Below are 20,884 nucleotides of genomic sequence, written 5' to 3'. Positions count from 1 at the left end.
TTTTGGGTGCCACAGTTTTGTTCTATAGGATATGAGGTCATACAGAGCACCATCCTCTCCTTACCAGGTGGCCTAGGCCATATATCCTACATTTGTAAGTGGAGATTTCTTGTTCTTTATTTAAATGAATGTCATTTATGCTCTGAGCATTCCAGAGGTTTTTTCAACACTGATGCAAATAAACCTGGTTTCAGTTGTAAATATATCATGTATCCATAAATCCTACAGCGTTATGAGGGAAAGCTTGCCTGACAAATCCTGTCCTACCCTAGCAAAATGAAGCCAAATGTGTTCTGCCACCTTGGACTCCCAGAACCCAGCTGTGAACTGTAGCTTGGGCTTGGAATGCTCAACTGGCCAACTGAGCCACTTAGGAGCATCCAGTGTTACACTTGGTGATTGACAGACATAGACAGAGAAGCTTTGAGCTGGTGCAAATTGTATGTGAGGATAGACATTAGAAACTCATGCACAAAGACCATGGGAATAATTAAACCCCTTAAAACTACAGACCTATTCCAAACACTCCAGTGATGAATCTAACTATACTGCAATGTAATGAAATGCACATGTTCATTATATAAATGTTTAGATTAATTATTAAAAGATCTCTACCATCTTGATAGATTAAACCTCCTTAAACATTTAATAAAGATACAAAATGTATGTAAAATGCATTATCAGATGGTGCCTCACAACATCTTTTTGATGAAACAATTATCTTTTTACAAAACAAATATTTTCATGTGAGAGAAGTTCATTCTGAGAGCTACACAAAGAAAGGTGTCAAAGGAAGTAATGTGATTCATTCATTCACTTAAGACATACATGATCACACAGGGTTGAAAAGAGAATAAAATTATATAGGTACCATAATGAAAATTAGTGTATGAATACAAAAGTGACTTCTCTATTCTCACTCCTTCATCAATGGGGCCCTCTGCTGGAAACAAGATTTATAATCCTTGGTGGGATTTTACAAGAAATCAAGTCAGGAAAAATATAAAAATAAAATGTATAATACATTTTTGCAGTGTTACCCAAGAGTTACATATAGTTGGGTATATAGTTGACCCACTCCCACAAGATTTATGGATTTCCAAACTGGGTTATGCTGACTCTATAGGTGAACAGAATGAAAAATGAGAGGAATGTTTCCTGACGTGCTTGCTGTGTGATGGGCTTGTGTGAGCACTCAGAATGAATCAGGTTGAATCACTTGGTTCCAGATACACTTTGTCTCCTGTCCCACACTCCTGTCTCAAAGTGCCAATGCCTCTTTTTACATCTATGTGGACTAATCTTCCTGTTGATCTGATTTCCATAAAGCAGTGGCTGTGGATAACCTGTGGACATTGATACATTGTTGGCCGTGGAACTACTTTTAATATATCTGCGTGCCATGAACTACAGTCTGCCTAATAGGAAATAAAAGTGATTTGTGGAATCCAAATCTAAGTTAATGGTGAGGACTATGCTCCCTGAAAGCAAAATCCTCACATTTATATTCAAGTTCAGTCTAAATGTATCGAAAAGTACAGTTTAAATCTCTGAAAGTGGAAAGAATATGATGATATACACATACATTCAAGCAAACTCAAGCATGCACTTACAAAATTGACAATAATTAATATGGTAAAAATATTAATAATTAGACGCTGGTCTGTGATGAGGACAGTGAAACAGCTGATGATGCCATTATCAGCCTTTGGTGGATAAAAAGTCCATGCTACAGCATTGTCTGAAAAAACAAGACAAAGTCTGACCTCAGATTTCAAGCACCCCCCCCCCCCCCCTCCCACACACACACACACCCACCCACACCCACACCCATCCAAACACCCCCACCACAGTTCTACCATAAACATGTATCTGTGATGAAGTCCCGCAGGAGATATGAAAGATGGCCACTAGCAAATGACTTGTTCAAGGACATTTCTTCTGTGTCACCCGGGTGTTGGATGTGCAGTTGTCCCCCCTCCCAGCCCCCAACCCACACTACTTCCCTCACAGACAGGCATACACCTTTTCCAGTTTCATTTTCCACTACAGGATACCCTTGGATATATCTCAGCTCAGGTGCTGGTGAGTGGTGCCCAGAGTGTTCTGCCCAAATTGGGAAGGAAAGCATTCTCAGCTCTCTGATTCTCATCAACAAGTCTGGAGGGGAAGTGGGGAAAAAGTCATTAAATGGTACCCTGTAGGTAGCACAACAATGCATATATTAGTGTGTCCTCAGGCATATGAGGGAGAGAGAGACAGAGAGAGAGCGATGACAAGAGGACAGATTGAGGGAAAGGTGAAGAAGAGACAGAGGACAATAGGACATGGATTGGAAATGACTTATGACTCCACACAAAGTGTACTTGTAGCTGGGTTTAGTGACTGAGTGCTTAGTGTCTGCAGTTTCAAGGGATGTTTTCAGTGAAATTAGTTCATCTTTGTGCAGCAGTATTGTTTGAGAGCTTGCATGATGTCGCTATCCCCCGACACCCCCTCAATTATTCAGAGGCATTAGTTAAAGGTATTTCATTTATTTCTAAACAATATAAGAGCAGGGAAAAGTCAGGTGCAGCTGTACCAATGACATTTTTCATTTTAACATTACTGGGGGCTGGCAGGGTGTGTGTGTATGTGTTTGTGTAAGATACTTTTTGTACAGAAGGGGTTGGGGTTCTTGGGCTTCAGGGTAAGTGGAAAGGAATCATTCATTCATTCGCCATTTCCACCCTAGGGGGTTGTCCTTTCTGAAATCACAATTTCAAAAGGTCAGATGGGTCAATTTGTATGGGAACAGATGTTTCAAACATTTTTTAATGTTGTTAAATACAAAGCAAAGCTTTGAAAAAAAGGACAATTCCCACAAAACAAGGAACACCTGTGAACTCAGGTTGCTCTTAACCCTTTCTTACTTTCTAGTAGGTATATTTAAATGTTTGAAATTGTTTTTACAAGAAACAGCAGCAGAAAAAAGTGAACATTTCTTTTGAAGGCAACTAACTAGTTTAGAAAATGCTTCAAAGTTTGCATCAATCATAGCCACTGCCATAAGTATGGCCAATACGGTCATTGCCATACCACTTTTCACTGACAGGTAATATTATCAAGACTCTAAGAACTTTGCAGGAACTTGTACAGTATCTGAATATATGTATGTATCTCTGTATGCAGGTTTGTGTGCGGTAATGTAATCAAGATAGATAAGCAAGTCTAAATTTTCACACTTCATGTGGTGTAAACAGTTGACTGGCTCTGGGTTTGTCTACATATTCGGTAAACAATATTTGTTTGTACCAATATAATAGTGATAAAATGTGAGTTTGCAGAAAAGTTTGGTAAGTAGTTAGCAAATGCCAATGCCTCCCAAACTAGTATCTCGATAGTAGCACTGGCTACTATCTAGCTAGCTAGCAAATAGTATCTATGTAACACCATCATGATCCATGAAATGCTGAAGTGATTAACATTAGCTTGTTGGTGAATTTATTCCCTTACTAGCTTGTTGTTGAATGTTGTTTGCTATTAAAATAATAATTATAATATTATTTGCCAGTATCACAGTATCACACACCCTCTCGTGTATTATTGCTTTAACAAAAATGATCCACATGGTCATTTTAAATGAAATGAAATGCATGAATCTCATGTTTGTAATGTTGATCTGTGAATTGGGCTGTTGCAATTACCTGTGTGTGCTTGCCAAGTTAGGTTATGTAACATAGTTGGGTGTTAATGTGGTGTGCTAGCCAATTATGCTACTTTGTGTGATACCATCTTCAGACTGTTGGTGGTACCCTTGATATCAGCTGCCACTTGAAAAGTACATATTAAAATATTATGAGCATTTTTTGATGCCTTTACTTACCATAAGCAGAAAGCTATCTATTCTGCAAAAATGACATTGGTGAAGCACAGTAGCCTAAGATCTTTAATTACCACAGCATGATAGAACCTCTACATAAAATGTAAAGTACATTTTACGTAGAATTTGCATTTACACAGAAAGAAAACTGGAATGCTGGAATTTAACTTGAAATATGTCACAGCAGTGGAAGGATATCTGCTGTCCCAAAACCGATTTAGCCTACTGCAAGACAAGAATTCATCAGAGGAGGGAACGTCAGTGTGGACATGTGCATTTTACAAAGAGAACACAAGCAGAGCAGAGTCATTCTCATTCTAATTTTATTTCTAAATAAAAAGACTTTCAGAGCATTTGGATTTAATAGTGATATAAACAGGTAAAGTATAAACAGTAAAACATAGTTGTTGAGCGTTTTATCTTTTTTTCCCTCTTCTTTTCACAAAACAAGAGGCTGCGGATTAAGACTGAACGCTTGTATGTCTTTATTGGGGTTAAACATTGAGCAGGACCTGTTCTGCCCAAAATACAACAGAAACAAAAAACATTACAGATACAGGTTAAGACTAGAAACACAGATATGATATAATATTTGTTATACAACTGAATTATATAGCACAGTTTCCAAACCATCTCCGAAAATAAATGTTATTAGAACTAGTGCAAAAAAGTTCTAAACATTAAAGCACAGTGTATAAAATGGCATAAGAAGTATTCCCCTCAAAGAACACAGGCTTAGCAGAGATGTCTAGATTTGTATCGTTCTTGTATTGTCCCTTAAGTTGGGGGTACCCCACTAGTTTTCTTATAAAGAAGGTTCTGCTATGCCAAAGACTGGGTGAAACCCGTTTGTGACACATGAGAAAGGACAGGGTACAAACGGCCTTTTTAGAGTTGAAACCCCCCCACCCAAGCATAACACATGCTGTACACAAAGACATGTTCACATCCTAATCCTTGAATATGCAGTTATGAATGTGCTAACATCTTTCAGTATAGTGCTTCCACAATAAATCAGTCCTTTTGACTGGTTGGTTGTAACAAATAGATCACAATTTGACATACTGTTATTTCTCAGAGATAGGGGGCATGCAGTTACTGAAAGCAGAACAATATGCCTTACAATTTGTTGAAGTTGGGAGGATTAGACATATTTTTAAGTCAGATTATGGAACTTGTGCCCAAGTAGTGTTCAGAGGAGTTAAGACACCAGTATTAACAGATATTTTATATCCTCATGTATTGAATAAGGCAATAGGCCTTTTGAGTTCATGATAACTCAGTCTGTGAAGTAATCCCCCATCTTCAAAAACTGACACTGAAACTCTTGGAAAGACATAACAGTTAAAAATAAAACTCTGCTGGAACATGAACCTTCCCTGTATGAATTTTAGATTTGTAATTTAGATATCATCAACTTACAGTTTTGAAATTCATGTTTATTTGGTGTCTTTATGATGCCCAGGATTTTAAATTTGTCATTTTAAATTTGTATAGTGGTAAGGCAGATATCATGGATACATATTATCAACAATGATGCAAGATGAATTGAAATAACCCCCAAGACTAAAAATATTCAATATGAGTCAGCCCTTGGTAGGTAGGCGGACACCCACCTGTATGAAAAATAAAGAAAATGAGCTAGAACTGTGAAATTAAGACAATGTTGTATAAATACCCAATCAATGTAATTCGTATAGCTGTCAGTTTGGTAGTGTATATTTACTAGCACGAGTAATGAGCATGAGCATGAGTCGATGATCATCTATTGAAGAAACTAAAGGAGTGCATAATGACTAAAAATGGTTCACAATAAATTGTAAATGGACAAATAATATAACCTTGTAATTAAAAAGAATTATCAGGATCCTCTGTGACCTTTCAATTTAATCCTTGAGGAACAATCAGGGTTCTGGAGAACTGTGTAAAGCATCACAGAAATCCATGCACAATTGGTAAAGTTGTAGACTAAAAACCAGAAAACCAATCAGGAATTGGTTAATTGTGAATTGACCTTTAACCTTGTGGCCTGAAAATTGATAGGATACTGGGGACTAGAGGGGGTTGCATTTTTTTGATGAGTTCATTAGAGAACACAGACTTCTTTCGTGACAGACAATCAGAATAAGAAGGATAGCACAACCCAAATATGTACTGCCCTTCTGAACAACTTTATTGGTATTTGTGCAAATGATACTTTTATTTCGAAGCAAATAGCTAGTTTGCCAAAACACATGAAACTCAAAATGGCCACAGCATTAGCTTTAATATCATGCAAAGACTGTATCTGTATCAAATTTACATACAAGAGCTACATCTTAAATGAGGCTGTGTGAGCAGAAAAAAAGCAAATACTGAATTAATGGTCAGTAAACCATTAGAACCAAACAGAACCTACAACATAGTTTTTAAAATTCAGTCTGGTCATTGCCTTTGACAGGGGAAATTTCTGTAACATCTTTAAAGAAAATCTGAGAGTGTCATATCTCTAATATAACAACCAGAAAACCTCTAATGTTCCATCATTTAGTTTTTGGGACAAAGACAAATAAGCTTCTTTGATCTAGAAAAAATATATATGATTATTTCAGTAAGTGTATTATAATTTTTTTTTTTCATTGGAAGACAGATTGTTTTTGGTTTAGTTTTCTCTCAACCAATCCATATGTCTGTCTTTCTAACCCAGGGGCACATTATTTTTCACAAGTCTAATCAAACTCAACCAACAAGAAAGACATTTTCAGAAAGACAGAGGGGGGAAAACTCTCAAACTTCATCAATCACACTGCAGTCTGAAACAAAAAAAAAAAACAACAAAAAAATGGTTAAGTAAACTTTAATCCCTACAAGCAGAAACATGTGTGAATGATTTATCTGAACATATTTTAGCTTGCAAAGTCTTTGACAATAGCACTACCACACCTTGAACACAGATGGCCTCGATAGGGTTTGAGAAATGAAAATGAAGCTGTTTTTACCCAGATTTTCAAATATTAAAGGGGATTCACATTACAACACAATTCATGGCAGCAGTTCACATAGTGAAAATCTGCATATAGCTGTACAAGAGGATTCTGCATAAATATTTGAGCAGGGTCTGATTCAGTGCAGAAAAAGAGACTGTGGAAAAAAGAGGAAAGTGTGATTGCACTGGGTCAGGTCTGAATCATTTCAACAATGATATTCTGATATTTCAAATAAATTTGACATCTTGAGAGAATTTTCCAAAACATCTACCAATAATTTAGCCCCCATTGTGCCCATTAAACTATTCTCAGTCTCTGTATTATTTAATTAGTGATATATTATGTTAATCATTTAATCAGAAATGATTTATGCAGTTCATTTATCCAAGGAACAGAGAGACACTCCTGCATGTAGTGGTCACTTGGTCTCTTCAACTGATTAAAGTTTCATAGTGTTTCCAGACTCATTTCAATCCATTTGCATAAACACATGCTGCATTACAGCAGTAATCATGTGTTTTGATCAGAATTGCCACACTTGGTGTCTGACGATGAACACTGCATGTATTTATGAATATGCATGAATCAAGTCTTTTTTAACAGGGACAAACAGATACAAACGTAAACCACCTTGTCATGTATCAAGAGTTTAATGTTTTGTGCTACTGAACACCTGACTTTACCATTTCAGTGTTAGTTTTTTAATTAAACTATATTGATAATTACAATACTTTGCCCGTTTGCTTAAAACACACACATAAAAATTATTCTGTTTTAATCAGATATCAACACAAGGAGCCCTGATTGTTTAAAACAATGACATAAATCATACAAAACTGACTTGACCATCATTAGACCAACTGTGATTTGAGACAAAGAGAATAAGTATTCTGAAATGACACTGTCTTTATTGTTTACTACTGCTTATATTCAAATGTATCTTGACTACAAAATGGCTCCCCCTATCTCTGCCCTGCTGCATAGCACCCTCTATTGCATGCAGTGAGAAAAAAAGGCCACTTGTACCCAGTTCCTTCTCGGAAGCAGCACAACGACACCTTTCCAGAGAGAAAAATGCAAGTCCTCTGGGTGCGCACAGGAAGTGGAACCTCCTCACTTCCCTTATTTCCCCCTCCCCCGTCTCCAACTGTGTTGTCTGATTTGCTTGCCGAGGGCCACCCTGTGCCTCATCTCTCCTTTTCCAACAGACCCTTCAGCGGTACTGGGGGAGGGCATGTACGTTTCACTCCTCTCTGGTGGAGGTCTCCTCCATGGGTGTGAGTGCCTCCAGGGTGATACCACCACTGTTCTGTACTGTAGAAAAAGTGACGACGGTGTGCAAGAGGATGAGGACCAGCACGCACAGTTTGAGTCTGCTGCTGCTGCCGCCGCCGCCGCACAGCCGCGGGGCGGCCGACACGGGCTGGGAGGCACGTCCGGGCCACGTGGAGGAGCTGGGGGGTTTGGTTGATGCGTTGCAGGCACCCTCCGATGCCGGGTCACAGCCAGTCCATCTTACGTCGCAACATTCTGGCTCTACATTAGTTAAATGGTTTTCTAGTAGCCCTGTAGCACAAAGACAGAGAGAAAATGAATCAGATAATCCAGCACTGATTCGGCATGTTATGGGGGGTTGTAAGACAGGATATAGGGTAACACTGGATCTGAGAGCCATGGGGCTCAATCCTCACATATGACACTGCAGTTACTGCTTTGTGTTTTAATCTCAAATGTTAATAAATCACCTTTGGTAAGGGGCACAGCAAATAAATAATGAAATGTCAGAGAGTTGTTAATGAGCTGTGAGATATTTCTAATTATATCAAGCAGTCTAAAGTCAGTGGTGACTATCCAAAGCTACTTCAAAAGTAATTCACATACAACATAATTCAACAGCCGTTGCAAACATGGTGATAACTTGCTTGCTTGAGCTAGAAAATATCATAGTGGGATTACCCAAGTAAAATTAACTTTATGGCTTTACAGTCTGAAATTGTTATGACACTGAGAACATTCTGTTTTCACTCGACTCAGAATTTGAATGCTGACTCTTGAAAAAAGTATAAATCCTTGTTGAGAGACCAGCAGAGAGAGGGAGGAAGAAATTCAGACCCGCCCCTAGCAGTACATGCAGTAACTTATGCAATTTGGGAAACAGCTTCAATCTATGGCTCCTCCCATCTCCCGTTACCAATACAGAGATGTGTGCTGTCAACTTGCAGTGACAGAGTTGAAAATGGACCTGAAATCTTCTAACTTATTATTATTTGGAAATTTTTGTATTTTTTTTCTCCATAATTACTCTTATCAGTAGCTAAAAGGTATTGATAATGATAGTAATGATTTTGGATACCTTATAACGATGTACCTAGCAGTGACTTCTCATTACTGCTGTTTAGTTAGCTGGCTATCACAACCCATGCATTTTCTTTCTTAATAGGAGCAGAGAGTTTCTAATCTGACCTGTGAAAGGAATAAATGCATGGGCATGCAATAACATACAGTAGCTGACAAGTTTCTCCACAAACTCTTGGTCTTACATTTTAATGTAATGCAAAGCCACTGTCATTGGTGTCAAAGTAAGCTCACTTGACTTTGATTCATAGTTTGGAACCTATTTGCCTCAAGAAAATGGCATCATGAACAACTACCATGATAACTGAGCTGGTTGTGGAATCAACGGTCACTATTACTTAACTCCAAGTGATTGTTGCAGCGACCATCACAGTGAGGATAGTGTGTCAGTTGCCCAAAGTAAAAACCAAATATTGCTATGACTTATGACCATTTTTGATTTTCATTAACTGTGTTACAGTTACTGTGGCTATACAAGGTGACACAAACCCATTCTTTCATCTGGATTTACAACTTATGTAAGGTCATATACATTAGGGGCTTCTGAGTTGCTCTGTGGATAAAGTGCTGGCCTTGGGCACAAGCTGAGCTCTATTGTTTGGCTTCAAACCCAGCCAGGCCATCCATATCATCTACATATCCACAGGTGGTTTGTGATATCCTAGCTTATAGCACATTCAGAACAGAATGTCTCTAAAAATCAAACCTCATTCATGCCACAAACTGGACCATTCCGGAAAATTCTGCTTCGACACAATCCAAAACCCACGGTAGAGCCCACTATGGTCTGATTAGGCTACTCTCTCTGTTACACAGAACATACCTGTTACATGATACGCCACATTAAACAACTGCATTTTGATCAAAATGTCTGCTTCATAAAATAGTGTGTAAAAAGAAGACAATGACCACTAACTGCAAACACAGTCTGCCTAAGGGGTTTATTCATAAATTATCAGGAGAAGCCTGGATTATGAATGATTATGAATTTTAATCTTAACACAAATAGTAGCCTTGCTGACAGGTGAGATTGAAAATAGCCAAAACACTTCAAATGACATTTTGCACAGGACATTAGATCTACTTCAGGCTAATTATAGAAATGATAATTTCATAGTTAACATTTTCATAATGAACAGTTTCATAGTTCATTATTAACAATAATTTATTTTAAGTCAATTTATTTTAGCACTGAGATTTGTTTAATGAATTCCAAATTAAGAGTGTCACACTACAGTATTCAATAATCAAGGCTTTTTTCCAACACAACAGAGTTATTCACAACTACCATACACTGAAACTTTTACATGCTTTATGGTCATAGACTGTGAGATAAATTCATGTCATGTAAAGATGTGTAGGCAAAAGAAGAGGAACTTGAAGAGAAAGAAGAGAAAATTCCTGATACTAACAGTCATTGAAACCTTAGATAAATTCAGTGTGCATAGCTTGCAATCATAGACTCCAAACAAAAACACTGGTTGCTAGGAATCTCATTGTGTAGATAACAATACCATTGCCAACTTTTTTATTTTTTTTAACACGCTCCCTAGATAACCAAAAACTTGAATGCAAGCTGTTCCTTTGTGTCAGTACTCTCTGCTGTAAACTGATAACAGTGTGGAGGGACCAAATGAGAAGTGAAGGGTTTAATTGAATTAGTACCCCCACTTTGTTATTTTGCCAAAGGCCAACAGGGAGATCACTAACCACACTTGATACACTTAATTGAAAACTGCTCCCCCAATAAGCCGAAACAGTGCTTAAACTGATAGCGACCGGAAAGGTAAACCTGCTCTTGCCAGACTTCTACCTTCCAGTAAATCTGATGCCATATCTTCTTTGAAGATGACAAAAACTCCACTGCTCTTTATGTGTATATTCCAGGAATAGTCAACTGCCATTGATGATAACCCAGTCAGTTTCCAAGGCTAACAATGCATCACAATATAATTATCACGAAAGAGGAACAATACATATACAGGTACATCTGGACAGTAACACAAGAGTATCGCTAAATCACTAAATATACAGCATCTGTATACATTGAAATCTAAAACCTTTGGTGGTTTGGGAAATAGAGGGAATGCATTTAAAAAATATATGATTATTTTTGGTAATTCTCTTGCTTAGATTAAAAATGGAATATGGAATTATAATATTATAATAACAGATTGGTGATCCTAAACTTGCCTCTCCACCATTTTGTCAGTCTAATAATGGGTGTATTCCTCTCATCTTGTCCCATCCTGAAGGATGAATTTTGGTAATTTGCAGAATACATGAATAGACTCTTTGTCCTAATAATTCGTCATATCATATGGAAAACAGAGGAACCTTATGCTGGCTACAATATTTTCCCATTAGGGATACTAGAGTTGACTCTCAAGTGACGTGGAAGTAACGTAACAGGTTAAATGGAAACTGGTGTCATTTACATTTAATGTTTAGACCGTTGAATTCCTGAATTCTACTTGCTGAGAGGAACGCATGTGTACTTGCATACCTTCACACAAGTTTATTGTATCAAAAATATAGTGATTTATCTCTTTTCACATTGAAGTCAAGGTCAGTGTTCACACTTAGACTGAAAGAGACGTCAAACTGGAGTGAATGTTGTTACAGACACTGAGGTTCTTGTTCAGGAAAAGGAAGTGTTGTGTGGGCATAGCATTGATGCCAGCTAGCCTAGCAGAGAAGAATCAGCTGAACACATGCAGGCACATTGTTAGTTATGAACAACACAATATATCATTGGAAAATGTCATTTGTAATACTTCTCAGACCTCATGCAGAAAAGGAGAGTGCATTTCCCAGCTGTTTACTATAAGCAACAGCTGTAAACTCACAAGACAATAGTGGTGGATTCTGTGATGGGTTGCTGGGATAAAATAGAAGCAAATATCAAATAAGCCAGAAAAGTGTTCTGGCATTTTGTTTGCCTAATGTGAAGTTTCTATAGTTAGCTTGCAGCCTCTATACCTGCAAAACAATGAAAAGCAGATTAAGAATGCCCGTCTGCTAAAAGGTCTGGCAAAATGATTTACTCTGACTAACCCTCCAAAAATACATTTCATGAACGGGGTTAATTCTCGATAAATGTCTTTGATTCAGCATTTCAAAGCATGACATTCCAAACAATGTACAGTGAACATGTGTTTCAATTTAGAATTCTATCAGTTTCTGAAATCACACATTTTTAAATCACATCACCAGCAGCACAAATTCAAATATGAAACTTAAATCACTTCTAGGACCCCCAGATGTATACCAAACACATGCAATTTAAGCTGTCCAGCACATAATTGATTAATTCTCTTGCCCATGTATGTCCACAGCTCTTGATGTAAAAATTGAACCCAGCCCCCCACTACACCCAGTGATGAAGCAGAAAGTTGCTGAGGCTATTAAGAGCAGCATGACCAGAGAGTGACTTTGTTCGGGAATGAATTTCAGATCCTGTCCCAATGCAACACTTCATTTTAAATCCAAATAAACTGAGTAATAGCCTCAGACCTCCGAGTTGTGACCAGTCAAACATAGCTTTAAAATGCAGGCTGCGCAGTGGCCTGTAATTAACATCAGTTAGATCACCTCAGACACAGCACATAAATTCATAAAGAGAAAGTTGTTTTGAATGTCATTCTGCAGAACAGCACACCCTTTTATTATGTAAGATGTGGTAAGTTGAGACCTTTCAAACATCTTCAACAGCACTGCAGCCTCCTAACGTGGGTGACACTAACTAGCTTAGATGTTTCTGAAAACTGAAGCACACAAAACTAGTTAAATGGGAAGAGGGGGTGACACTGCAGCATTTGCACATTCGACAAGTGTGGCCTCATTGGTGTTTGTTAGAAAATAATTACATCAATGGGCGTGATGTGTTTGTATAACATCCCCACTCATAAATGGGGAGGCAGTGTAGTGTAGTGGTAAGGAGCAGGGCTCATAATCTAAAAGTTGCCAATTCAATTCCATCCAGGGGCACTGCTGCTATACCCTTGGACAAAGTATCTAACCCAGAATCAGTTCAGTAAATACCCAGCTGTATTATCAGTTAACTTGTAAAACTAGTTGAAACTTGAGTCGCTCTGGATAGGAGTGTCTGTTAAATGACAATAAAGCAATGTAAATGGTATGCTCCCATTCAAAGCAGTACAAAAATGACGGAAGCATTAGTAAATAGAAAGGGCCCATTTGACATTGTCACTCTAATAATTTGACAGATGTATCACCATCTTTATTTTGGAGACAAAATAACAGTCCATCACCCTGTTAAATTCTCTCCTGGTAATACTCCTCTGACATTGCACTGCATTCAGAGACTCTTTATGTTCTTATTGTACAAGTTAATCAGTACGTCAACATACAATTGTATGAATACCACTTCGATTTAGAATTCCAAATTAAGGGGCATGTGTTTTGTGTGTATTTTCATAATTGGAATATGTAATGTGTGACACAGAACACAATGCATTTTGTGAAGTGTTTCTTACACCCAAAAAGGCAAAGATTAGCCTGTATTCATATGACCCGTTTAATGTGAAAATGTAATTTTCAGATATGTTTTACGAGACAGTGTATAAATTGTTTGGTGAAAACTAGATCCTGGTTTATTGTACTTTAGTACAGTTCAGTTCAGAGTTCTGTTGAAGTATGTGTTGTAAACGGTTTTGTCTGGTTGAATATTAATAGACATTTTTTAAAATACTGTAAGCTAAACCATCAATAAATGGGGAGTCTGAGGTCTGTTCTTAATTAATTTTTTTCTTAATTCAAAGTTTTTCATTTTTTGCATAGCATTCTGTTTATTTCAAGTATCAAACTGAAAGAGACAAACTACTTAGTTATATTCAGTACTTAAAATGAACACAGCATATTTGCAGCATGTCAGCACATCTGATCAGCAAAAAACAAAAAACCAAAAACTGTGAATTGGTTAATTTGAAGTCCCCATAAACATGTCAACTCGATCAGCATCAAATGATGTACAGGAAGAAATTACATACTAGTCCCTACCCAGGACATTTTGCTTTTAATATTGAGTTACAGCTTATAATTATGTGTTTCTCTAAATGTTTTCACTTAAATTTTCATTCAGTTTGACCAAACACATGTGAGAAATGGAAAAAATGCACAAATTCATTTAGGAACAAAGAACAGTGAAGCTGCATTGAAGAGGTCATTTACAGAACACTGAGATGTGTTCTGTTAATGCAATAGAAACACCCAGAGTCAAGCTTGCCACAACTAGCATATATTGGCTATTGGATACTCTTTGTTGTAAGCAGCAGGTTTTTTTCCCCTTCCTCTGTCTCTCTTGACTCACTTGACAGTAACAATTAGTCTCCTGAGGAATAATTACTTTAAAGATCTTTAACTGAGATAGAGTAAGGCAGGAGTGCAGGCCTTTTTAACCTGCTCATGGCCCACCCACACACAGCCCACATCTCACATCTCACCTGTACAGATGAAACTGGATAATCCCCCGTAGACTAAGTCGTCATTGTCTGGTAACACAAATGGGCATCTGGTCTGGACCTCCAGACAGTATTGCTTGCAGGGAATCCTGTAGTGGCACTGGCTCTGGGTAGCATTGAAATATTCTGAGCATAACCAGGCTTTGTAGACTGACTGCAAAGAAGAGGAGACAAAGGAAGAGACGTCAGATGTCTGTAAGTGGAAAATGCATCTGTCTGGTGCGAAAGCGATACATCTTATCTTAGCTTAGCTTAGTGCTAGCTTTGCCAACAAGTCACAAAACCAGACAGGAGAAATGGATGGTAGACTGGAGTGCTGGTTAGAGGATTGGACTTTAAACAACATGATTCCTGCATTGAATCCTGCATTGTGCACTGCTGTTACACCTTTGAGCAAAACACTTAACCTGGTGCCTATGAATATCCATGTTTAATTATATATATTTCATACATTTGTGAATGTGGCATTAGGTAAATCATCTGAAAACACACACACACGCACACACGCACACACTGGTGTGATAATTCATAATGAAGACCAGCATGTCAAATATTTGTGTTTCGCACATTGACTGAACATGCCTCTCTCTCATCTCTTATTAAATGGGTGTCATCTGTACCCTTCCAGGTCACCATGTTGGCTCCCTGAAGCAGCTCCTGACAGCTCTGTTGCTCTGTGGGTTGATGAACACCATAGATCTGTCTGCAAACAGTCCTGCTCTGCACTTCATTATAACGTGAGGTTTCCTTTGAAGTGAGAAGAATGCTGCATTCCTCTTGGCTGTTTTCTGCTGTGACACATTACTCAGCTGCCAACACGCTGAGGCATTAAGCTTGTGCAGTAATAAAGTCATAACAGGTCTGCTCCAGTCAACACTGTGCCTCTTGCAGATGGGTCGCCAGGTGCTGATAAGGTTCTGATAAACTCTTCTTCAATTAAATTGAAAAATCACGTTTTAAGTTCTGGTCTGACACGGACGGCAAAGTCTGAAATCTGAACGAACACCCTTCTTCTTTTGAGCTGATACGGCACAATCGGCCCAGGACAAATCAGCGCAGGTTATTTTTTCCTTGCGTTCAAAGGCCTTTAAATATGAATTTGCTCAGGAAGAGTGCCAGTTAGTTGAAATACACCAGAGAGGGGGAAAAAAGAGCCAGGGCACCCTTCCAGCTCATTCATACTTTTGCTGTCCCCAAAGAGATGCTCTGATGAAATGAATGGAGATGCATGGAACATTGTGGGCCCTGCAGATGGCTTAGAGCAGTGGGGGGACTGAAACCCACTAGATTCAACCTGGCCCAGACTGCTTCAGATTACTGCTGCTGCCACCATGGCAAAGGTGAGAGGTCCACTACTATGCTCATCCTATCCTCACATCCTAATTTATGGCCTTTAAAAACAGCAAATTATGGTTCACAAAATGGCCAGTAATGTTTTTTTTCCCCCATCTTTTTCATTGTATTCTCCATTGATTTTTTTCATTTAAGCCCCACACTCCCTTCCAAACACGTTAACAATGAAAAACAGAAGGAAACTGAAACAATAATTTTTGTTGTAGTAACTTTCTGCGTAATATTTAATAATAATTACCTAATATTCACCTTCTCCTGGGCAGGCACCCTAATTCATGGAGGTGAACAGCTTTCCTCCCTGTCACCATCTTGGTTATCTGTCAAGTGTTATACTTTTACAGGTCAAAATTTCCATTATCCTGAAATCTTGGCAGCACTGTGGTGTAGTTGTAAGGAACATGACTCAGAAGTTTCTTGTTCAATGTTCATGATGGACAATGCTGTTGTACTTATTTCAGCAAAATATTGTGCTGTATACTGTAAATATATGGTACGCACCATACATTATGTAACACCATAAGTTACTCTGCTTAGTGTCTGCTAATATAATGCTATTCTAATTACAGAACCTGTAAAAGCCAGTAAAAGCACATTATTGTGGTTTATATATAATAATGCAAAGTAATGGCCACACACCCAAGTTGGTTGCACTCAAAGGTACATGCATACCATATTACAAAAGTACAGAGGGAAATATGCTGTTTGTATCTGTCATATGTCTCCATTAATACTGCTTTTAACAAATATAACTAACTGTTGAATATCAATATCCTGTGATTGTCAGATATTGAATGACTATGGGTTGTAACTGGAAAACATTCCATTGTGTGAATGGAATGTTATCCATTTAAAAGGCAAGTCACTACAATGAAAAGGAAAAAGGCAGGGCACCTCTGATTAATATGACCAGTTTAATGTCAGTAATGTGTCATCACCTGGAGACTTGCCCCCTCAGACTGCACTTTGGTTCATTTCAGTCAGCCAATTGGACTGAGATCCAAAGCACACATTATTTTTTTAAGCTTAAGTTGTTCTGTTGAACAAAACATTGTGTTGTATATTGCAGTTACACATTTGTCTTTTAAGAAATGGTTGAGGTGTGTGTGTGTGTGCGTGTGTGTGTGTGTGTGTTTGACAAGCAGTAAAGACACAACTGTACACTAATATGCAGTATAAAGAGAAAGACAGGGTCACATTACACCACACTCATCTGCTCCATGGTGAGTTTTTGTCCCAAAATGTAAATGATACCTTCAGGGTATTACAAAAATGGAGAAGGGTGCTAAAATGGTTCCAGTGATCACGCTTGTTTTGAACAGGTTAACATATGCCAGTGGATTTTCATCATATGAAAAAGGGCACAGCTTCGGAGTCAGTATGCAAAAGGACAAAGAAGTATCATCCTCTAAACCAACTGTACTGGATCTACACTCATTGGCCCATTCTCAATCAGGGAATGCATGGCAAGGCTGGCTTTGTTATGACAAACCGTCTGTGATCATTTTACTAGTGGGGAACATCTTAAAAAGCGGTTAAAAGCTGATTAACATGTGCAGTTGCAGTCCATATTACAATCTATAAAATGATTCCAGCGGGAGGAGTGGGACACAGGGGTCAATGCAGTGGCCTTGCTGTCAGTCAGAGTGTCATCAGGCTTTTAATCCCACTCATTTTAAATGCCAGCAGCCGAACGGTAAGAGCAACTGTGGAAGACATTCCCACATTAAAAGACTCTGCGTAAGGTCCTGCAGTCAAGCTGCATACATCTATTTAAACATACACACTCTGAGGCATGGGAGTTTCTGCATGTGTTCCACACATGGTACGATTTTTCTGCTTAAGGCAGTCTATTTTGTTTGAGCACGCTCTATTCCACTGTGCATGCGCAGGCCTGTGGACAGATGACAACAGTGCCATCTAGAAAGAACGCTGGCAGAGAAGCGTTGCCCAAGATTTCCTGCACTGACACTGTCAAGCCTGATTGGTGACCGTTCTTCTATTTCTGATTTATTTCTCATCCCAGTTGAGGTCAGGGTTGATCTTTTGGTGTATGGGATAAGGTGCTACTGTTTCTTGTGACAAGAGTCGGCATGTCTACGAACATTGCAGCAGAAAAAGCAGTGTCTCTACAGGGGTTCCCCTAGAACAGATACAGTCAGATCTCAAAGCAAGTGTCCTGGAGTGAGACGTTCCATGAGAAAAGAGGAGATCAACACATGAGACCTCCTCTACACAAGACATGTGTCAAAGATTCTGAAAGGTATACTACAAAACAACATATAAACATGAGAATGAAAAAGTACTGGATGAGATTTCACTGGGAATCTCTGTCAGATGAATGAATGAATAAATTAATGGATTGATATAGCATCTTTCAAGGTTCTCAAAGTGGATTACTGTGATGGGAGGGTGACTAAACAGTTGCTGTGGAACTGTAAATGGATTTCTAAAAAGCTTCTACCACATTAATTTTGTTTGATATGTATTATCAATATCTATCTATTAATTTAAAAAACAAACAACAAAATAAAACAATAAAAAAACAACCAGACCTGAAAAATATACATATTTGACAAAATCATTTCAATCCTCAAGTCATTCTACAAATTCCTGTGTAGATACTGGAGGTATGGTGGACCCTGGTGTCAGACATCTTATCAAATATATAAATAAAAATAGGACTAAAGATGAGAAGAATATATTCAATCCAGATATGAAATCACATTGGATGGTAGAGGGATATATTCATAATCAATCAAGTGCAAATCCAAATAATCAATGAGTCTATGGTACAGTAAAATGAAATGTCCCTACGAAACATAATCACATAACATACTCAGAAATCATTCAGGACCGTATGAAATCTATCTTTAGCTGAATAACTGCATGAAATAACATATAGTTTCCAGTCACTGGAATGATAAATGTTTATTGTAGGTCATATAGGTAATGCGGTCATATCAAAATCTGCATCCCAATCCATTTTCTAAAAGAAAACATTTCACACCAAACACCCTAAATATTAAAACTCTGAATGAGTTTTGACTTTAACCACATGAGGGAGAAACTAAAAATGATGATTTTTGTGGTTAAGTCAAATTGAAGTATAATGTAATAATAGTTCAAAAGCAAGAAGAAAAGCAGTTGCTTAAATATGTCACTAAAATCAGTTGACTCTGAGCTATAATAATAATAACAAAAGGCTTTCAATGTACAAATACAGCAAGTTACTCAAGTGTACAAACCATACACTCTCCTATTTTCTATATTCTTAAAAAAGTACAAAATTATAATTTCCTTCTTAACCAGTGCAAAGCAAAATTAATGTTGCTAAACTAGATTTATTTAAACAATCCCAGACTATTCAGATCATCTAAATTTTTCATCATCTTGGTTAAAGGCAAAATCCTCCAACTGCATGCAGCTTTACTGTCACATTCACTGTCTGTGTGCCTGTAAATGGTACTGCTTTGCAATGGACTACAACAAAAGATGTATCTAGAGATCAAATAAACTATGCAGACAGGACAGACCAATGATAAAAGGTATTGATAAGGATATTGCAAATGTTTTAAGTTTGGGTGGTTATTATGTACCAACATGAGACTATATCCAAATTCTTTGTTAAAGTCACACTAGATAGTACGAAAGTAAACATTTAGGGCCTAACTCTCAGTGCTGTGTTAGTGTGGGATATCCTCTGCCAACTTAGTAGATGGCATGTCTAACTTGTTCATGTAGGGGAACTGGTTCTGGTTCTAAACACCTGACTGATGGGCATTACAGTCCCAAAGCCTTTGTTCTTCATGACGACATGCATGAGACGAGACAAAACGTGCAGAGCCAATATTTGTTTAGGAGTTTGTTTTACTTACAGTAAGTATGAATTAAGTAAGTATGAATCTAAGAATTAGTTGATCTTGGAAAAAAGTATCAAGTGACTTGTTCTTGATGAACAGCTTGGGAGAAAAGAAGCAAATGAGAGCAACCATTACAAAGTATCCCGCAAGCTTAGAGGACAGCCTAAAGTATGTTACAAATATTGTGACACAACACAATATTACCACAAGATGAAAGAATTAAATTCCCCAGCAACTCATGTTCATGAAAAATCTGATATTCAATAAGTTGTGTCTGATAGTCTTCATAATATACAGAGATGAATCCTATACGGATATTTGCACTTAAAAAACAGGAGAAAAAAAAACTATTAGCAACATGTGTCCTGCCTTTGAAGTACAAAATGATATTGCACATTACATCACTTGACATCAGTCACAACAAATGCCATTACTGCTTTTATAAGGCAGCAGAGACTTTGATCTAGTCAAGATCCTCTGAAGAGGTAGCAGAGGACTAGGGTTGGGGGGGGCAACAGAATCACTGTGGTACTAGAAGATATGAGTTCACGTGAAAGTATATCAGTTCTTATTGTCTCCAAAGAAGAAACAATCTTTGCATTTTATTCTCCTCTTAAAAAACACCCAGATTCGTAAAAATGGAATCCCCTTTCAGATTTCCTTGAGTTCAACTTTTAAAGGGGATATTTCATCAATGCTATAAATTTAAATTGCTGTTCAAAAGGTTTATCCTTATAAGCCTGTGGACTGCCTCTTCCATAATTTTTAACTCTTCAAATGATATGTTTGACAGATTGATAATGATGAAATTAGTATGAAATGTTGCGATCATACTGTAAACACAGTAACAATAACTAATTTTATCATAACAGGAATGAATTACACACACACACACACATATATATATATATATATATATATATATATGTGTGTGTGTGTGTGTGTGTGTGTGTGTGTGTGCGTTTACAGTGTTGATTAGGATTCATGTCATTGTCCCTTCAGCTA

General features: G+C 37.8%; 1 protein-coding gene across 1 annotated transcript in view; it reads right to left on the bottom strand.

Annotated features, from left to right (window-relative positions):
• Positions 1-7,805: 7,805 nt before the first annotated feature.
• The window catches only part of fam155b (family with sequence similarity 155 member B), an 88,381-nt gene continuing 75,302 nt past the window's right edge, over positions 7,806-20,884 (bottom strand). The window contains exons 2-3 of the mRNA XM_036525570.1: positions 14,649-14,820; positions 7,806-8,394 (exon numbers count right to left, since the gene is read on the bottom strand). Coding sequence (XP_036381463.1) covers positions 8,072-8,394; positions 14,649-14,820 — 495 coding nt within the window. The 3' untranslated portion in view covers positions 7,806-8,071. The remainder of the gene's footprint in view (positions 8,395-14,648; positions 14,821-20,884) is intronic.

The sequence above is a fragment of the Megalops cyprinoides genome, chromosome 3 (assembly GCF_013368585.1).
Source record: "Megalops cyprinoides isolate fMegCyp1 chromosome 3, fMegCyp1.pri, whole genome shotgun sequence".
NCBI classification, from domain to species: domain Eukaryota; kingdom Metazoa; phylum Chordata; class Actinopteri; order Elopiformes; family Megalopidae; genus Megalops; species Megalops cyprinoides.
This window is presented reverse-complemented; position numbering and strand designations above follow the sequence as displayed.